The 20,790-nt window shown below is 36.2% G+C and overlaps 3 protein-coding genes across 8 annotated transcripts; 1 reads left to right on the top strand and 2 right to left on the bottom strand.

Moving 5' to 3' along the window:
- Positions 1-963: 963 nt before the first annotated feature.
- On the bottom strand, positions 964-13,446 carry si:ch73-361p23.3 (tumor necrosis factor receptor superfamily member 9). 3 transcript variants are annotated; one of them, XM_058779866.1, is made up of 8 exons: positions 13,340-13,446; positions 4,028-4,123; positions 3,821-3,925; positions 3,467-3,598; positions 3,312-3,381; positions 2,719-2,906; positions 2,512-2,619; positions 966-2,404 (listed from the first exon to the last, which is right to left on the bottom strand). In XM_058779866.1, the coding sequence occupies exons 2-8, from the start codon at positions 4,107-4,109 to the stop codon at positions 2,343-2,345; spliced, it is 747 nt and encodes a 248-aa protein (XP_058635849.1). In that variant the 5' UTR covers positions 4,110-4,123; positions 13,340-13,446; the 3' UTR covers positions 966-2,342. The 3 variants fall into 3 exon arrangements, with proteins under 3 accessions (XP_058635847.1, XP_058635848.1, XP_058635849.1); XM_058779864.1 differs by having other exon boundaries at positions 964-2,619; XM_058779865.1 differs by having other exon boundaries at positions 964-2,619; positions 4,028-4,119; positions 13,340-13,395.
- A 90-nt stretch (positions 13,447-13,536) lies between these two features.
- tcta (T cell leukemia translocation altered) lies at positions 13,537-15,214 on the top strand. Its single transcript, XM_058779868.1, has 3 exons — positions 13,537-13,747; positions 13,899-13,953; positions 14,633-15,214. Exons 1-3 carry the CDS (start codon positions 13,537-13,539, stop codon positions 14,673-14,675), a joined length of 309 nt encoding a protein of 102 aa, XP_058635851.1. The 3' UTR covers positions 14,676-15,214.
- Positions 15,215-15,225: 11 nt separating this feature from the next.
- Positions 15,226-19,308, bottom strand: glyctk (glycerate kinase). 4 transcript variants are annotated; one of them, XM_058779860.1, is made up of 5 exons: positions 19,171-19,308; positions 17,429-17,839; positions 16,822-16,973; positions 16,462-16,637; positions 15,226-16,356 (listed from the first exon to the last, which is right to left on the bottom strand). In XM_058779860.1, exons 2-5 carry the CDS (start codon positions 17,791-17,793, stop codon positions 15,463-15,465), a joined length of 1,587 nt encoding a protein of 528 aa, XP_058635843.1. In that variant the 5' UTR covers positions 17,794-17,839; positions 19,171-19,308; the 3' UTR covers positions 15,226-15,462. The 4 variants fall into 4 exon arrangements, with proteins under 4 accessions (XP_058635843.1, XP_058635845.1, XP_058635844.1 ...); XM_058779862.1 differs by lacking the exon at positions 19,171-19,308 and adding an exon at positions 19,009-19,159; XM_058779861.1 differs by lacking the exon at positions 19,171-19,308 and adding an exon at positions 18,693-18,904.
- Between the last annotated feature and the right edge of the window lie 1,482 nt (positions 19,309-20,790).

The raw sequence follows: 20,790 nt of genomic DNA on the forward strand, positions 1-20,790 counted from the left end.
GTTCTCTCGGTTGGTTGTGCATCTTTTTCTTCCACACTTTTTCCTTCCACTCAACTTTCTGTTAACATGCTTGGATACAGCACTCTGTGAACAGCCAGCTTCTTTGGCAATGAATGTTTGTGGCTTACCCTCCTTGTGAAGGGTGTCAATGATTGTCTTCTGGACAACTGTCAGATCAGCAGTCTTCCCCATGATTGTGTAGCCTAGTGAACCAAACTGAGAGACAATTTTGAAGGCTCAGGAAACCTTTGCAGGTGTTTTGAGTTGATTAGCTGATTGGCATGTCACCATATTCTAATTTGTTGAGATAATGAATTGGTGGGTTTTTGTTAAATGTGAGCCAAAATCATCACAATTAAAAGAACCAAAGACTTAAACTACTTCAGTCTGTGTGCACTGAATTTATTCAATACACGAGTTTCACAATTTGAGTTAAATTACTGATAAATGAACTTTTCCACGACATTCTAATTTATTGAGATGCACCTGTACCTGTGCTACTTATGACTGTTTTTTTTGGTCCATGGTCACATATTGTATGATAAAAATAAAATAAATATCATAAAAACCTATCTTCGGTACATCTCAACTCAAAAAAATAATTTTGCAGAAGTTGGTAAAGGCTCAGTCCTCACAAGTCTTATCAAACTCTAAAGTTTTCCTTTTGCAAGGTTTAAATTAAACTGTTAACAGCCTTGTGGCTTCATAAGAGGAAGGTGCACAACGGCATTTAGCTTCAAGGGCTGGAACGTGAGTACTTGTGCGTGGATGGAAATTTTGAAGAAGTTCAACTGAAAGCTGTCGCCTCCCCAGAACCTCAGTGTGTTTTGCGTTTCTATAGGCAGGCAGGGGACGTTGTCGACTATCGGAAGAAACATAAATGTGGGAGGGGACAATACCAGCTCTGAGGTTTCTAAGCGCACTTGAAACACAAGGATGTTTGAAAACCACATAATGAAAATGCATGATTTAAATGTTAGTCTTAGTTTTGAGACCAGAGTGTTGAAACCAGAGTTTAAAAAAAAATTATTGTCATTATCATTGACAAATATCATTAAAAATAAAAGGAAAAATGCGACAAAATATTACATATAACAACAATAACAAAAATAACCTGGTATTTATACTAGAGAATATTAACAATATTTTAGATTTAGTCCTTTATTTAAAGCTGTAAATTAGACACCATATAATCAGACACGTTGCACAGAATGACAACAAACATAAAATAAAATATTACAAATATTACTGCCTACAAAAATGTCACTGGTTTATGCAACCCATTTATTTCCATTTCACAGAAACAACATTAAATCTTTATAATTCTATATCTAAGGCTACACACACAAAAACAAAAAACAAAAAGGAAAGATTCTCAGACATTGTCCTTAGCCCACCTAAATATGGGAAACTCGCATAATTTGTCATAATTGTCTCAGGAATTCATGAGTCACTACAAGGTATGCCTGTGGTAAACAACTGTGGCGACATGGAAATGTCTCTAATAAGGTTACAGCAACCTTCGATCTACCTACAGCTGTCGACTGAAGATTTTATTTCAAATTCACTAATCGGCAGATTTCAAAGTAGATCTATCTCAAAGTAATGAATTGAAATCAATTCACGGCTTATATTAAATTAGCCATCTGAATTCAAATGGATGAGCATTTACACTACAAGTGCTTCACATGTGGATGAATGATTAATCTCATTTTGTTTTGGAACCCAAATGTTTCAAACCGGTTGTCCAAAACAGGTGTAAATGGGGTTTTAAACAACCCCGAATGTACTTTTAACTCCATTTACATCATTCTGACAACATCCACTGAAGAACATTAAAAATATGAATAATAATATTAATTATAAAAAAAAAAAAAGTTTCTTCTACAATTTAAGACAATTATAATTAAACATTGATTATGTTCGCTTTTTTAAAGAGATAGTTCACCCAAAAATGGAAATTGTCCACATTTACTTAACCTCAAGTTGTTCCAGACCTGTATGAGTTTCTTTCTTCTGTTGAAAACAAAAGAAGATGTTTTGAAGAATGTTGCTACCCAAAACGTTGATGGTAGCCACCGACTTCCATAGTACCAAAATTCTTCAAAATATCTTCTTTTGTGTTCAACAGAAGAAAGAAACTCATACAGGTTTGGAACAACATGAAGGTGAGTAAATTATGACACAATTTTCATTTTTCGGTGAACTATCCCTTTTAAGTGTTGTTATTTAGTAGAAATGTAATGACAATAAACAGAAATTTAACTAGTTATATAACAACTAATATCGCATGCATACAACATATTCTACAAAAATAAACACTGTGGCCATTAACAACTGTGTTAGACAAGCAAAGACAGGCACTTTTCTCCAGATTCTTCAACAGGCTTTCTGCATACACTTTCTAGAGAAAATAAATGGAAGGGTGAATAGAGAGTAGCCACACACACACACACACACACACACACACACACACACACGTGGTCGTATGGTAAATTAAGGGTACTCCACCTTTTCGAAAATCCACTTTCTTGTGGTTATGAATACAGTGGGTGACTTTACACTTGTGGTACAGGAGTCCAGCCAGCAGGATAACAACAACACATGCCATAACCAGCCCTAGAATGAAATATTTATATAATTAAATAATTAAATCTTAGCAATAAAGATTCAAATTGTAACTGATTACTAAGCCTGGAAGCAATAAAGGAAGATTACACAAGCTGGAGAAGTCTTTTTTTTTGTTGGAAGAGGAGACTGTAGTTCTTGAAGTGGATGTAGAAGAGATTGTGGTCGTCTGAATTGGGGTAGTAGGGGTTTTGGGGGTTTCTGTCTCCTCTATCGAGGCATCTTTGCAGACAACATCAGCAGTGCTGTTGCCTTGGAACTTTATCCCACTTTTACACCTAAAGAGCAAAAATAATAACACAAATTTTGATAAATGTCTTAGTATTTTTCTTGCCCATACGAAATTTCATTTAAAGTTTCATTTAATGTACAAAAATAGCTGTGAAACATTCTTCAAAACAGCTACTTTTGTTCTCCAAAGGAAAAAATAAATAAATAAATCATACAGTTTTGGAATGACATGAGGAAGAGTAAATGATGACAATTCTCATGCTCGACTAAACTATCCCTTTTACGTCTTCTTGCTGAATCATCAGACTTGCACAAGAGGGAGCTGATACATTGAAATAAAGCCGCTGAGATGATTAATATGCTTTAGGGTCATCACTGAAATTGATTCAACTTTTTTTTTTTTCCTGATTGTCTCCCTTTGACAACAGCTATTGATATTCAGAAAAACTTACTCTCTCCATATTTTACAACTCGTGTCATCTTTGTCTGTGAAGAAGCCTGCTGTACATTCTGTGCATATTCCTAGAAGAGAGACATAGTCCAGGGTAAATAAGATGCACTTTAGTTATTTGATGGGAATTCGTAAGGTAGAATTTAATATGTGTACCTCTTTGGTTTATTCCAAAACCTTTTTTACAGAAGCAAATCTCTTGTTTTTGTTCATCAATAGGTGTAAAACCCTCCTTACATCTGCATACAGCATCTGAGGTAGTTGTGCATTTTTTGACTTCTCTACTACCTGAGGGGAGGGGGGGGGGTGAAGTATGTTATTGTTGAAAACAGAAATATTGAAATATTGTCTTTTTCTCAGATTTTGCCTTCCACAAATCCAGTGTTTGGTTAAACTCCACTTGAGTGGCTCACAGTATACAGTATTTTATAGCATTACATTCATTATACAGTAACATTCTCAGTTACTAACCCTATCGATCTGGAAGAAAAAAAAGAAAGTGGCACTTACCTTTTTTACATTCGATGCAGTTGTCACAGTAACGATTTTCACTAGCAGAGAATAGTTTTGGTGGACAGGGCTCACAACTTTTTTTATTGTGATTAAACATTTGACCTGAAATTAACCGATATATTTAATGAGTTATTTCATGACCAGTATCCCTTTAGACACAATAGTGGATCCCAAACACAGGTATTTGACCATAATCATACATACCTGGTGGACAAGATGCGCTTGCATTTTGGTGAAGCAACAGTAAACACAGAAGGGTCGAGAGGACTTTCATGTAGCAGATCATGACAGCAACACTGTCTAAGAGAAATGGAACTGCACGTAAACCTCAGATGAGAGGAAACAGCGACTGAAACCTCTTACCCAACAGACAAGGTGACATTTACCCCAACCCTGTATGAGCAGGCAACTTCCCCCACTGTAAGTTTGTTCCATTCACCCACATTATAAACCATGTAGGATTGTACAGTTATGTGTTTTCTTTAGTTGATAATGTCAAAATCCTTTAAATAAATTTTATTAAAAGCCATTAACTTTATCTGTTGAATATGATTTCTCTGAATCTGATTGGTGCATGTCAAATGGTTACAAAATGAAATGTGAAATAAAAATGCTCTAAATTGAAGACATTTACATTTAGGAGAAGAAAAGAAAAAAAAAAGAGGAAAATGAAAGTGACAACAAACAGTTCTCTTGAAAATGTTAGGAAAGAACTAAATTAATACCACCAGATAAGTGTCAGGTGTTACAATGAATTTGGTATGTTGGAAATATTAAATGGCTGTACAAGAACATAATAATTAAAATCAATAAATCATAATTTTCTTCCATGTTTCGCTCTGTCCATACTGTCGTGAAAATGAATTAGTGTGGAAGTGAGAAAATATCAATTTTGATTATACTAATACAGCATACATTACAGAAATAAGCTATTTGAAGACAGCTTGAAGCCTGCTAGTAATTCGATTTTATTTCCTTTGCTGTTTCAGAAAAAAAAAGCATAATAAAAAAGTCATTTGAAAAAAAAAGTGATACCAAATTATTTTGAGCCAGTTGTGTAAGAAACGATAATTAAACCAGGAAGATTGGTAAAACGGCAATAAATGTATATGCAATGCTAATTCTTTTCTGATTCATTTCTGTTTTAAATTTTAGATCAAAGCATCTCACAGTTTACATTCGCTTCTTGACAACATCAGGTCTGGTATGAATTAATTGGATTGATCTGGGTTCAGTAATTAAATTTAATGACACATTAAGTTGCTTTCTCTCTATGTATTCTAATGACTCAGACATGTTTTGCATATAGGAAAAGTCAATTCTTATGTAGCAGTACTGAAAATAGGTAGGTCTGACACATTTAGGGCAGAGTAGTAGTTGAGGTTCATTGGTTTACTGGTCTGCAGTTTACAGGAAAAAGGGGGTACGTTAGACATGTGCATAGAATAAGCATATTCTGTTTTACTCTTTATCATAAGTTGAGAAACAATGAATTGGGATAATAGTACAGAAAAAAAAAGCAAAAAAATGGAGTGGGCAAAGCAACACCAACGCTAAAAACAAAATCACTGAAATGTGTTCCTGGGATTGGAAAATGAGTCTGTAAAAAGAAAGATAACAGCAATGAACAGCATCTTTCTCTTTGCAGAAAAGAGTGCAGAGCTTCCAGTTACCATGACATAGTGCAGATGTTATCAAAGCTTCTTCCGGTCGTGAGAAAATGAGAAAGAGGATTTTAAAAGTCCTTATAAATATGTAAAGAATTATGACAGCAAAAAAAAAAAAAAAGGAAAGAAAGAAAGAAACACAAAGAACTGAAAAGTGGTTCAATTTTGACTGGTGTTTTCCCAACCAAATGACTTCTGCACTAATGTGCTCTTTATTAGACAGTTTACTCAGCTTTGAAGATAAAAATAGAAAATGAAATAAAGGTGATGACACATTGGAGTACGTTCTCTCAGTTGACCTACTTCTGCTCAGTTTATTTTTTACCTTTCTGCTTATCCGTTCTTTGTTTTTTAATAAAAAGAAAAAAAAAATAAATCTTCAAACTGACATATCATGAAAATCTGACTTTTTTCAGTTTAAGTGCTATAATCGGGTCCCCGGTGCATCTACCAACCCAAAAAACATGAAAAAGACTAACCTACTAATTTTTTTTTTTGGTAACCCTTTCGATGCAAGCTTGTGAAAAAACGAGCCACGGTTAACATTTCAGCCAAGCATGCTAACTGCTCTGTCTTTGGCTGAATGGACGAGCACAGAACACTATTTAGAGTCCCAACCTCAGATGAGACAAGAGAGCAGTGGATTTATTGATTTATTTACTGTATATTACGCTGCTGCCACACAGATCTAATATAAACATGCATTTTTTTTTTACCTTCACAGATATAACCAACTGTTTTTGTAACTGATGTGTGTTTTTAACATAAACTTGTGTGTATTTGACAGAGAACAAGTCCACATGAAATCAAATTTACAATATTTATTTTGTTAGTGCACAGTGTTAGTGTTAAGGTGAATAATTAATCTGTGCAAGTTAATCCTCTGAAAAAAATAGTTGGCGCTCCTGCTCCGATGACGTCAGTTCGACATCAGAATTTGCTAAACCACGTCCCTCCAACAGTTAATTTGCTGCGAGCGAGAGATGAGAGGAGGACAGCAAAAATAAAACCCCACCCTCTACTCAATATTCGTTTCAGTTGGAAATACGTCACCATACTGAAATAAATCGGTCGGCAGCAACTTCCGGTTCACATGGAGGTGATCAGTTTGTGGCACAGCTGAGGTGGTATGGAAGCCTAGGTTTCTTTGACAGTGGCCTTCAGCTCATCTGCATTTTTTGGTCTCTTGTTTCTCATTTTTCTCTTGACAATACCCCATAGACTCTCTATGGGGTTCAGGTCTGGTGAGTTTGCTGGCCAGTCAAGCACACCAACACCATAGTCATTTAACCAGCTTTTGGTGCTTTTGGCAGTGCGGGCAGGTGGCAAATCCTGCTGGAAAATGAAATCAGCATCTTTAAAAAGCTGGTCAGCAGAAGGAAGCATGAAGTGCTCCAAAATCTCTTGGTAAACGGGTGTAGTGACTTTGGTTTTCAAAAAACACAATGGACCAACACCAGCAGAGGACATTGCACCCCAAATCATCACAGACTGTGGAAACTTAACACTGGACTTCAAGCAACTTGGGCTATGAGCTTCTCCACCCGTCCTCCAGACTCTAGGACCTTGGTTTCCAAACGAAATACAAAACTTGCTCTCATCTGAAAAGAGGACTTTGGACCACTGGGCAACAGTCTAGTTCTTCTTCTCCTTAGCCCAGGTAAGACACCTGTGACATTGTCTGTGGTTCAGGAGTGGCTTAACAAGAGGAATACGACAACTGTAGCCAAATTCCTTGACACGTCTGTGTGTGGTGGCTCTTGATGCCTTGACCCCAGCCTCAGTCCATTCCTTGTGAAGTTCACCCAAATTCTTGAATCGATTTTGCTTGACAATCCTCATAAGGCTGCGGTTCTCTCGGTTGGTTGTGCATCTTTTTCTTCCACACTTTTTCCTTCCACTCAACTTTCTGTTAACATGCTTGGATACAGCACTCTGTGAACAGCCAGCTTCTTTGGCAATGAATGTTTGTGGCTTACCCTCCTTGTGAAGGGTGTCAATGATTGTCTTCTGGACAACTGTCAGATCAGCAGTCTTCCCCATGATTGTGTAGCCTAGTGAACCAAACTGAGAGACCATTTTGAAGGCTCAGAAAACCTTTGCAGGTGTTTTGAGTTGATTAGCTGATTGGCATGTCACCATATTCTAATTTGTTGAGATAATGAATTGGTGGGTTTTTGTTAAATGTGAGCCAAAATCATCACAATTAAAAGAACCAAAGACTTAAACTACTTCAGTCTGTGTGCAATGAATTTATTTAATACACGAGTTTCACAATTTGAGTTGAATTACTGAAATAAATGAACTTTTCCACGACATTCTAATTTATTGAGATGCACCTGTATATTGTAAAAGGGGACATAATAGGTCTCCTTTGAAGGCATAGTTCACCCAAAAATGAAAATTCTGTCATCATTTACTCATCCTCAAGTAGTTCCAAACCTGTATGAATTTCTTTGTTCTGCCGAACACAAAGGAAGATATTCTGAAGAATGTGGGAAACAGAGCAGTTCTGGGGCACCATTGACTTCCATAGTATTTCTTTTTCCTACTATGGAAGTCAATGGTGCCCCAAAACAGCCTGGTTACAAACTTTCTTCAAAAAATCTTCCTTTGTGTTCGGCAGAACAAAGAAATTCATACAGGTTTGGAACTACTTGAGGATGAGTAAATGATGACAGAATTTTCATTTTTGGGTGAACTATCCCTTTAAGGGAGCTATAAATTGAATTACTGAAAACACTGCTAATATACTTTACAGACAATGCTGGGTTATATGGTAACTTTTGCTTTTTGCCACTGACCAGCCAAACTGACAGACTTGAGGGAGTCAGTCTATAAATGGAATGCAATTTTTAACAAAGAAAACACACTTAGAAAAATGCTTATAGAAATGGCTTAGACATAAGAAAAACTTTGACATTTTAAACCACATCTGTTGCCAGCTTTCACTTCCCTGAGCTCATGTTTCAATATATACTGCATTCTCAACTCCAAACCATGTAAACAATACTAAGGATTATTACTATGGTGATGTTTTATTTCATAATAGGGTGTGTTGTGGAAATTTTTGTATTTTAATAAAGGTATGAGGCAAAAGTCTTTTGGGAATTTATTTCTTGCAAGAAATGGTGAAGGAGTTATGAAGTCATTCAAAGTCGGCTGCAGAGTGCAACCACCGGAAAATGCTTTAAATATTTTTACCCTAATCAAATCCGGATGCTTCTATTTCATCCTTTCATAACAAATGTTCAACATGTGTGTCCATTTAAGGTATCTACCTATGTCCCCTAGATGCATTTCTAAGTATTTCATGCAAATAATTTTCTTAGAAGCGAGCATGTAGGGGCTCTAAAATAGCATTTATTGTCTAGCACTTGCCTGCACACACACACATATTTCCGATTGTTCTTTTAGCACATAAAAAAATCAAGCATACTGATGAATCATTCAGAGAGTCTAAAGAAAATTCTTTGGTAAAATAAGCAAATAGCTATTATAATAAAACTTGTGCATAAGCTGCAAAACAAGACTTTCCACTCTTCAATCTCTCCATCCCTTGTGACCAACAGTTTGGACCTGATGCTTTCACTATAACTATATATCCATCCAACATTCATTTTTCTTTTTTGAAAAAAAAATAAAAAATCAATCAGGAATCTGATAATGAATAAAAAGAAAAATATTTGATCTTATTTTGATGCTGAAAGCCATACTACAAATTAATAAACTTCAGAATTCAGACTATGAGCACTTTTGGTCCTGTGGACTTTCAAATTATTATATTCCATCACACTCTCACATTTTTTCTTTCTTTTTCTTATTTTTTTTCTTTTTTTACACAAAATAAATGAAATTAGTTTATCATCACAGTTTTAAACATATAGTAATTCATATCGGGGTGGTTTCCTGGACAGAGATTAAGCCTAGTCCTAGACTAAAATGCCCCTTTAAATCAGATGAACAGAAATATGCTTTCTCTGTCATGGTTTTAAATAGTCTTAGACTTGGTCTAGTCCAGAATTTAATAGGCTGATTTCCTGGAGGAAGACTAGAGCTACTTTAGGGCTATCACTGTAAAAAGTGATAAGTTGACTTAACTTAAAAAAAATTGAGGAAACCCGTTGCCTTAAAATTATTAAGTAAATAATAATAAAAAATAAAAAATTCACTTAACTTATTTTTTTAATTATCATTTACTTAAAAATTTTAAGGCAACGGGTTTCCTCAAGTTAAGTTAACATCACTTTTTACAGTGAAATTGAGGCTTAAATTAAACCTACCAGGAAGTAGGTTTAACTTCAGATCAACACGTGTTTCCAGTCTTTATATATCAAAAATTATTGGCACCCTTGGTAGATATGAACAAGGAAGACTGTGAAAGTAAATCTGCACTGTTAACCATTTAAATGTTTTATTAAAAAAAAAAAAACACACACACAAAACCCTAACCTTTATTAGAAGTAAATTGGAAGTGAAGGGAAATCTCATTTTAAAAGAAGTGTTTTTCTCTAATACACATTGGCCACAATTAATGGCACCCTTTTATTTAATACTTTTTGCAACCTCCTTTGCTAATTTAACAGCTATGGGTCTTCACCTGTAATGCCTGATGAGTTTGGAGAACATGAGCAGAGACCATTCCTACAGGATCTCTCCAGACCCTTCAGATTCCCAGCTCCATGTTGATAATCTTTCCTCTTCAGTTTTCTATAGGGTTCAGGTCAGGGAACTGGGATGCCATGGCAAAACATTCATTTTGTGCTCAGTGACCCATTTTTGTGTTAATTTTGATGGTTCTTTTGGATCGTTGTTCTGTTGGAAGATCCAGCCATGGTCCATTATTAGGCTTTCTGACCCGAAGACTCAACTGTTTTATGCAATTATCCAGCTGTGATCCTTGGAGAGTCATTGACCACTCAAACTATCTTCCTCACATTGCATTAAGACAATATAGACACAGACAATATACTGTAGGCAGATTTGTAACATTTCCTGTTGATTGAAAATCTGTAATTATTGTCCTAATGCAGAGATGGAATTTTTTTTAACACTTTAGCTCTTTTCTTAAATTTTTTCTTTTTGAATTTCTATTTTATGCTATTTTCTTGACTTCATATTTTGTGAAGCTCAACGATCTGTTGCTGCACATCATAACTATATTCTTTGTTTTTTTTTCTCATTGTGATGGATGATAAAGGAAATTTGGCATTTGTGTTCCTCATAGTTACATTACTGTGAAACAGAATTTATGGCTGGATAATTTCATGTTCCTAATCACCCTTATGTGCTAAAAGTAAAAAAATAAATAAATGAATATAGTAAAAAACGAAATAAAATTTTAAAAAGTAAATATGAATGGGAATATAGATCTTCAGACATTTTATTCAAAAGAATTTCTGGAAATTACAAATATTTGTGGCCAATGTGTATTAGAGAAAAGTTTATTTTCATAATGTGATTTTTTTTTTTTTTTTTTTATTTACTTTGGTTTATTTACTTTTTGGAAAGATCAAAAGGTAAAAATAAAATAAAATACAGGTATATTTTCACAACCTTCTTTGATCATATTTTCTGCCAATGTAGTTCTGACCATGACTCACTCACCCACTTTCGCTCTCTCTCTCTAAAACAATTGCTTTATGTATAACATAATAAATAATAATAATAAAAATGTTGCAAAACTGACAACAACAGCTGATTGCAAGAATTTATGCAATAATTCATTACAAAGAGATTTCTATGCATTCCTTTTCTTTCGTCCCCTGATGTGTGCAGTTTACTTTGCTTGCTTTAAAAAAAGTTCTCTCTTGTTCATTTTGTTTGTTTGTTTGTTTTTTAACTGCAGTCTTTTTTCCCACTGCTATTGTTTTCCTTGGATTTGCTTCTCAGTTCCATACAATTTTAAGCTTTTCTTGGTTCATTCCATGTTTTATAGGCAACCTCTGTCGTGCTGATTCAGATTAGCACAGTTGGTTTTAAATGAATGTAATCTGCACTTAATCTGTATTTCAGAATGCCATTTTTTTTTAGCCTACTCTTGTCTTAATTTAAACCCTGTCCGGGAAACCGCCCCATTGTTCAAATAGATATTAGTAGTCTAGAAATTCTAAGACAAATATAAAACAACTATCCAACTATATTTAAAATGCATATTTGAGAAGTAGCAAAATAAATTATGAAGGAACTGTGATGTTTTCAACCTGATAATAAAAAGAAAAAATCTGAAAATTGTTTGTTTTCACAAAAATAAGATGTGAATAAAAATACCTGAAGCTGAAGAAACAGCCATGCTCATTTACAGGTGCATCTCAATAAATTAGAATGTCGTGGAAAAGTTCATTTATTTCAGTAATTCAACTCAAATTGTGAAACTCGTGTATTAAATAAATTCTGTGCACACAGACTGAAGTAGTTTAAGTCCTTGGTTCTTTTAATTGTGATTATTTTGGCTCACATTTAACAAAACCCCACCAATTCACTCTCAACAAATTAGAATAATTCACAAGACCAATAAAAAAAAAAACATTTTTAGTGAATTGTTGGCCTTCTGGAAAGTATGTTCATTTACTGTATATGTACTCAATACTTGGTAGGGGCTCCTTTTGCTTTAATTACTGCCTCAATTCGGCGTGACATGGAGGTGATCAGTTTGTGGCACTGCTGAGGTGGTATGGAAGCCCAGGTTTCTTTGATAGCAGCCTTCAGGTCATCTGCCTTGTTGGGTCTGGTGTCTCTCATCTTCCTCTTGACAATACCCCATAGATTCTCTATGGGTTCAGGTCAGGCGAGTTTGCTGGCCAGTCAAGCACATTGAACCAGCTTTTGGTACCTTTGGCAGTGTGGGCAGGCGCCAAGTCCTGCTGGAAAATGAAATCAGCATCTCCATAAAGCTTGTCAGCAGAAGGAAGCATGAAGTGCTCTAAAAGTTCCTGGTAGATGGCTGCGTTGACTGTGGACTTCAGAAAACACAGTGGACCAACACCAGCAGATGACATGGCAGCCCAAATCATCACTGACTGTGGAAACTTCACACTGGACTTCAAGCAACATGGATTCTGTGCCTCTCCACTCTTCCTCCAGACTCTGGGGCCTTGATTTCCAAATTAAATGCAAAATTTACTTTCATCTGAAAAGAGGACTTTGGACCACTGAGCAACAGTCCAGTTCTTTTTCTCCACAGCCCAGGTAAGACGCTTCTGACGTTGTCTCTGGTTCAGAAGTGGCTTGGTAGCCCTTTTCCTGAAGACGTCTGAGCGTGGTGACTCTTGATGCACTGACTCCAGCTTCAGTCCACTCCTTGTGAAGCTCTCACAAGTGTTTGAATCAGCTTTGCTTGACAGTATTCTCCAGCTTGAAGTCATCCCTGTTGCTTGTGCACCTTTTCCTACCCAAATTCTTCCTTCCAGTCAACTTAATATGCTTTGATACAGCACTCTGTAAACAGCCACACCTTTCAGTAATGACCCTCTGTGACTTACCCTCTTTGTGGAGGGTGTCAATGTTCGTCTTCTGGATCATTGCCAAGTCATCAGTCTTCTCCATTATTGTGGTTTCAAAGAACAAGAGATACCCAGAATTTATACTGTAGGGATGGTCATTAATTGAAACTCAAATGTAAATATTCTAATATTTTGAGATACTGATTGTTGACTTTCATGAGCTGTAAGCTCTAATCATCAAAATTAAAACAAAAACTTTTGAAATGTTTTACTTTACATGCAATGAATCTAAAATATATGAAAGTTTCACTTTTTGAAATAACTTACAAGAAAAGATGAACTTTTTCACGACATTCTAATTTATTGAGATGCACCTGTATTTTGATTTTATAGACGGTCACACTCACCCCAGGCCGACAGATGGCGATGATGACGCCGCGATTATTTTCAAACCTCCGGTTGAAGATCACATCAACTGCTGAAGAAGACAGCGCCTCAGCTTTGTTTACTTTAAAGATGGATGCTCAGTTACATATATTTTCTGAAAGCACTGGCTGTCTTGTTTAAAACCAGACACTAGAATGTAAGATAGAAAAAACACAGCATGGAGGAATCGTGGGATTTTGAATTCTTGTCTCGTATGGTTGACAGTCTGGTGTCCTTTTTGTCCGAATTTGTGGACGACTGGCTGGCCAACGACATGAGAGTTGCAGTGTTTAAGATACTGTTCAGCTGGCTCATCATCAGTCTCGTAGCCATCCACTTTGCCTGGAAAGTGTACGGGAACACTGTCAACGACATGTATTACAGACAGGGTGAGTGTTTGCAAAGGTGCTCTATTATGCTGCTCCTCCTAATCAATAAGATTTCCTAAATAAAAAACAACAACAGTTGTGTGACTGTATATACCTGTATTTTGCGTCTTTTTAAAGGTCGTAATTAAATATGCTTGTGATAATTCTTCAGGGACTGGAGGACAGAATGGCGGGACTCCTGACACTGCGCCTCACCTGAGCGGATGGTAAGTAACCACCCATCCTTTCTAGTGTTGTTCATGTACGATTCGTTCGTTGCGAGTGAGTCACATGACAAAAGACTTGGAATTTAATTTATGGTTGCTTACTGATTTCCAAATTCTAATTCTGAATAAAGCCGTATAATGCGCATAATTTGACTATTGAAAAAAAGAAAGATTTAACGAGAGGGATGTTTCTGAATGATTCACTGACGAATCGAATTGTTCGGAGCGCTCCTCGAGTGAACAACTCACTGATTCGCTGAAGCGTCTCTTGTGCATTTTGTTATGTGTCCTGAAATATATATGCTACTTATCAGTATATGATTCCAACACTATATTTGCATGGTTTTGGGGTTAGGAGCTTCATATTATACCACATCATATGCTGGTAGCACATTCTAATGAGTTATTTCACTGACAAATAGGCCTACTTACATTTTTAACATATCTCAGACCATGGTACTATATCTGACAGCTTCTCTTGTGCCTCACAACACATGCTACCCATTTTTGAAGCGTACAGACTGAGGATAGGCACAAAAGATCTTTAATTCAATTGTAATAAAAATTGAATTAGATTATTAATAAAACATTATTTAAAAAAAGTAGTATAAAATTCTAAACACATGATTTATGCAAAGCTGTTCCATTGTCAAGTCTAATATTTAAAAAACTTTTCTAGGGAAAGTGCAGCTGGTGATGCCATGAAAACCCACCGTGAGTGATATACCTGCAACTGGACTAAGAGCACAGACACATAAGATGGACAAAGGCAATTACATTCCTTCAAGATGACCGAATAATCATAACTTGTGCAATTGTATCGGTTTTACTCGTGAAGATGTCTGTGATGGACTGTGGTGCAAAACTCACAATACCTGACAGAATGGTGCTGTGCACTCACTGGAGAGAGCATTAAAGGAGCTTGCTGTGATAAATAGCAGCTCTGAATTTGTTTGAATGCTTTAGTATATTTGGATTTAATTCTGGAAGCTAGTAGATAGCAACACTTGAACCATTCTCACACAGTATCATTTGACCAAAAACTGACAAGAATACTAGTCAAAATGAAGGTCCCAAATGTTCACATAGTCATCTGGTCTGTATGTAGAAATCAAACATTTAATTTCAGTGATGTAAGAAAATAGACTTGACTGTACAGAGATAAAAAAAAAAAAAAAAATGAACTGTGCCTCTTACAGTTGTCCTAAGAGGTTACTGCTGTCTTTTTGCAGTGCAAATAATAAATACAATTTGTATCTGATTGTGTATTAGTGTTATTTATTTATTTCAGAAAATTTTATTTCAGTCAGTGTACAACAATACGCATTGGAAAGCACCTTGCTTTGGTTCAGGACCAAGCAGGAGTCATTCATGACAAGAAGAAAAACATTAGTGGTTACAATAAGTGATATCATGAAAAAAATCTTAAAGTGAACTAGCGTACAGAAAAAAAAAAATTATTCCTCCATAATTGTGTTGCTTCCAAACACAAAACAACCTGGAGTCAAATTATTGGAAGTCTTTTTGGGCTGATGGTGGTGGCAGCAGCATAACATGCACATCCATCACATTGGTCCCTGTCAGTCCAGGCATGAGTAACCGTCGTCCTTCAGAGAGCTGTGAGAAAAATGTGAACGAATCATTATTGGTGAGAAAGCCATCGACGTCCAGACCTTGAGACATGGCCTCTTCCATCAGTTCCCCGTCAGTGACGGCACCAGCTGCCTCAGTGGGGCCATCCTGTCCATCTGTTCCTCCACTGAGGAACACTGCACCACTCTTTACTTCATCAATACTGAGCTCAAGCCCCACCCGCAGAGCCAACTCCTGGTTCCTCCCTCCTCTGCCCTTTCCTGTCAGTTTCACAGTGGGTTCCCCTCCAGCCAGAAGACAGGTCGCACCCCAGCCTTCCTTCCTTTCCTCTACGAGCACGTTCATGGTGCGACACAAGTCCCAGCTTTCTACCCCAACCTCTGGTCCAAGCTGAAGGATCTCTGCAGCGAGTTCTGGAGGAGGTTCCTTTTCTGGGGAGCATGCAAAACGCGAGAGCAGCCCGTATAGTCGCGAAACAGAGCAAACGTCACCGCATACTCCTGGAGACAGAATGATGGGTCGAAGTCCTAATTCAACAGCCTTACGGCTTGCACATTCAAGAGCAATAGTGTTTGAACCAATTACAATGTTTAAAACATGGTTTTTGATGACGTCTTGCTGTTCTTGCACCTGTGACCCATAATGGGGTTTAAGCACCTCTTTCACAGTGGAAGGAAGAGAGCCGGAGAGTTCATAACGATTCAAGATATCCCAGACCTCCTCTGGCTTGGAGTCACTCCTGACTGTTGGACCGCTGGCTATTAAATCCAGAGGATCTCCAATAACATCTGACAGAATCAATGCCACTACCTTAAAGAGAACGTGATGTCAAGAGTAAATATTAAGCTCAAGTAACACCATAGGGGATTGCTCAAGAAACAATTTTACATGTCATTTTTTATGTAATAGTGTTACCTGGGCTGGGTTGGCACATTGGGCAAGGCCTCCACCCTTCAGCAACGACAGGGCTCGTCTTACTGTATTTAACTCCTGAATTGTGGCCCCTGCTGCTGCGAGTTTTCGTGTCACATCCTGTTTCTCCTGCAAGGACATGGGTGGGGCTGGAGCAGGTAAAAGAGCAGAACCACCACCTGTACGTAGATGCATGAGAAGTAATCATGATCATTTCAAGATCTTTCAGAGAATACACTACACTTCAAATGTTATGGGTCAGTAAGAATTTAATTTTATTTTTTAAATGTTCCAAACTTTTGAATCGTAGTGCACGTTGCCAAAGGAAAACTGATTCTATATGAAGAAAATAAGCTACAGTACCAGAGATGAGCACGAGCAGCAGATCTTTCTCAGTCAGACCACTGGCCAATTCTCGAATACACTCTGCTGACTTCTGGGCATCTGCATCCGGTAAATTGTTCTTTGCTCCTTCCATCACTGTAATTCTGCTGTTATTCTCAAGGAGCATCTTCCTGTCCGGAAATACAAAGTATTTTTAAGTAACACCCAGACTGTACTATGTGCAGCGGAATACAAAATGAAAAACCTTGCTAAAAACTTGGACATCAGGGCTACATTTTTCTTTTTTGATAATTTCATGACAATTAAGGAATTCCACCCCTAATTCTTATGCAAAAATAAATAGATATTCTAGATTTATTATTTAAATCAGCATAAAGTAGGTACAACAAATACTTAAAACTGTACAATTTAAACAATAAATCATTAATTAATAATATATAAATTTCTTGTCACATTACGGTAATGAGAATGCTTCACATTTACATTTATTATTACATTTTCTGGGAAACCACTGACCAACTAGTCAACTAATGAAAATCCCAGTTGCTGGTATATTGCTGTATAAACTGCTCACTAACCAGAGGCACATTAAAATATCTAATTAAAAAAGCACTAAAATTCTTACTCTTTTCCATGACTGCGTAGTGTTTTCTGGATACCATGAGGCACACTGACCACCCCTTTAATTAGATGGTCTCCTACAATTTGCTCTGCTTCTGCTGCCATCCCCAGCACAGCCTTTCCACAACCCACCAGATAAAGGTTATTGATAAGTTTGAAACTCTGTCCACCCACAAGTAGTTTGTCTCCATGTCTCTCCAGACTCCTGCGGACCACTATGTCTGGCTGCACACCTTCAACCGCTGCAGAAAACACAGCCCGGGCTCGAGTTTCTAATGACGTCATACTGCGAGAACACAGTGATGCTAAGCTCACCCGCAGTGAGTGCTGCAGGTGAAGAGAACGTGAGAAAGCAAGAATCTGAGCCATAAACCAATCAAACTATCCACATCAGATGAAGAGAGCCACTTAATACCTGAGGGGAGAAAGAGATATAAAACAGACAGATTAATATCACTGAACATCATCGAACAATATCATTGACCATGACCAACAAACGTTTTATGTTTGAATTATAAGAAACGTATAAGAAAAAGTTTTTAAGTGCTCCTTACATCAGCATAACACACTGACAAAACAGCATGAAAATTACAGCTTTAATATTACCCAAATTCACTCTTGTGATGTCTAATCTCCTTTGTTGCATACCTTTAAAATCATTTTGGTCTGATGTGAACAAATGTAGATATACAGCAGGTTCAACCAATCTGACAAGGTAACAGAGATTACCGAATTACGTTACTCCCACTATTTCACTCACAATGGCGCATTGCCATGGATTTGGTGACTCTAAAATATTTTCTAAAATATTGACCCAAAAATATTTAATGTTTTCAATATTTACTCAAAATATTGGTACATTTTGGGATTGAGGCAAACAACTTCTGATAATTTCCTATGCTGGGACTGTGGGACAGTAATATATGATATAAATAACTGTCACCTATTATATCATAAAATACGTATATTGTGTTATTTATTATATTGTTACATTTTATATATGCAATTTCATTTATAATATTTATCATATTAATTGGAAATTATAATCAGAAATAATGCTATCTTTAGGGCTGCATACTATGCAGAATAAAATGCATAAAGTAAAAACAAAAAAAACTTATTTACAAGACAGCCACAACTAAATGACCAATTGTAGTCAACAAGTGACAAAATGAATACATAATACACATTTTCTATCATAACAATGGTGCCCTTTACAAACACCATCCTTACACAGCCTTTCACACATTGCGTTTATAAGAACTTACCTGCTCACTGTTCCTAGCAATTCTGAAACTCATTAAAGAGCTGACAAAACCTTTTGAGAACTGCATTATACTAGAGCCTGTGTACTGAGTGAGTAATGATTGACTAATTGTTGACCATAGGCTAGAGAAGTTTTCGAGCTAGCCAGTTACAAGATGTTTAATCTAGAGTTAAATCTCAAAACAGTAGGAGGCGGTACTACAATAGCCTTGTGACAAATAAATTAAAGTCCAGTAATGGTGGTAGTCAGTGTTTACAGACTGCATTGAAAACACACGTTTTCCACACAAATGACATCAAATGATTCTTTTTACCTACATTTTTTTCTCAATACTCCAACTTCTGGTCACTTCAGCCATAGAAAACAAGTCTAAATAACGTCTTGGCGTCATTTTAATTTCTTTATAAGTCATGTCTGGTTTACACATTCACAATTCTAACGCCCCCTTTCTCTGCTTGTTGTGAACAAGATTGACTCACATGTGAAAGGCCCCCTCTCGATCAGCAGGGCAACAGACCATAGTTCACGAACGAAATGTCAGTGCCACTCCAAATCGCTGTTTTGAAGAATGAATCGTTTAAATGAACGAATCATTTAAAACACCGACTCGTTCGTTCGGTAAGTCTAACCAATGAAAGGCTCCGCCACAGCCCACACTCGAATGCTATTGGCTGGAACTACAGTCGAGGCAGGAAAACGAGTCCGTAGAAGTAAGAATGATTCGTTTGCTTAAAAGATTTATTCACGAACAAACACGATAACAAAGCAGTGTTGCCAACTTAGCAATTTTGTTGCTAAATTTAGCAACTTTTCAGACTAACCTAGCAACTTTTTCTTCCAAAAGCACCTAGCAACAAATTTAGCTATTTTTTATATTTATTTGGCAACTTTTAGCAACTTTTGATAAGTGACTCAAACAATAAAAAGACATGCGTTTTCCATCTAAATTACATAAAGAGGAAATTAAAGATGCTTAGCAGTACACACATCTTTTAACATTAAGTTAGCTGCTGTTTGCAATTGTTAAATTTAATAATCATAATAATAGTTGAATAATTGAATCATTGTTCATTTATGATACACCTTGTTAGTAGCTTGTACCTACGATTGTTGATCAGTTAGTACACTGTAAGAAAAATGGAAAAGGTATTATATAGTAATTTTCCAGGATATTATCCGTTATCCATTATCCGTTGTAACCCTGCACTCGAAAACACAAAATACAATACGTAATTTAAAAAAAAAGGTAAAAAAAACCCTGTGAAAAATCAATAAGGAAAATTCCTATATATTAACATAGATTGTGCCCTATTTTGCAGACTTTACTTAGAGTGGAGCACACTAAATAACTACTAATACACTGTTAAAAACTACAATTGTTCAGAATGTATAGTTTTAGTTTACTAACTAATAAGAAAATAAAAATTTTGTAAATTTAATCATCATAATCATTGAATTATTGAACAATAAATCAATTTTGTATTTAAAAATAATTATATTTTAATATTATATTAGCATTTATATTATTTTTACGAACAAATCTAAATTAACATGTGAACATTAAAATATGAGATTTGATGTAGTGACAATTTTGCGCCGTGATTACGTAATGACGTCATCGCGCAATGGCATCACAAAGTCATTTAGCAACTTTTAGGTACAAATCGACCTTCCTTTAGCAACTTTCCCTGAAAATTAGTTGGCAACACTGTAACAAAGTGACGAGTTCTGCAGATGTGAAATTATCAACAGAATAATTCATTTACCGTATTTTAAACAAACACATTTATTATCACGAAGGAACTTTAACTTACTTATTTTGCATTTGTTTACAAGTGCACATCTTCTATGTTTACCATTAACAGTTTCGCCTGCGACAAGTGGCCATCTGTCACGCTAATAGAAAGGTGGAAATTCGAGTTGAATGAAACGCAGCAAACATGCCACTTCAACACTATGTGATATGCTTTGTGTAAAAAGACTGTTCTAATGAAGCAGTAACGTATTTTCTTCAGAAGGTGGCAGTATTCAATAAGTCAGCTAATTTAAACTAAAATCATGTCAACATATATTTGTAACATTCATAACATGAAATTGCA

Source organism: Onychostoma macrolepis, chromosome 06 (assembly GCF_012432095.1).
Source record: "Onychostoma macrolepis isolate SWU-2019 chromosome 06, ASM1243209v1, whole genome shotgun sequence".
NCBI lineage: Eukaryota > Metazoa > Chordata > Actinopteri > Cypriniformes > Cyprinidae > Onychostoma > Onychostoma macrolepis.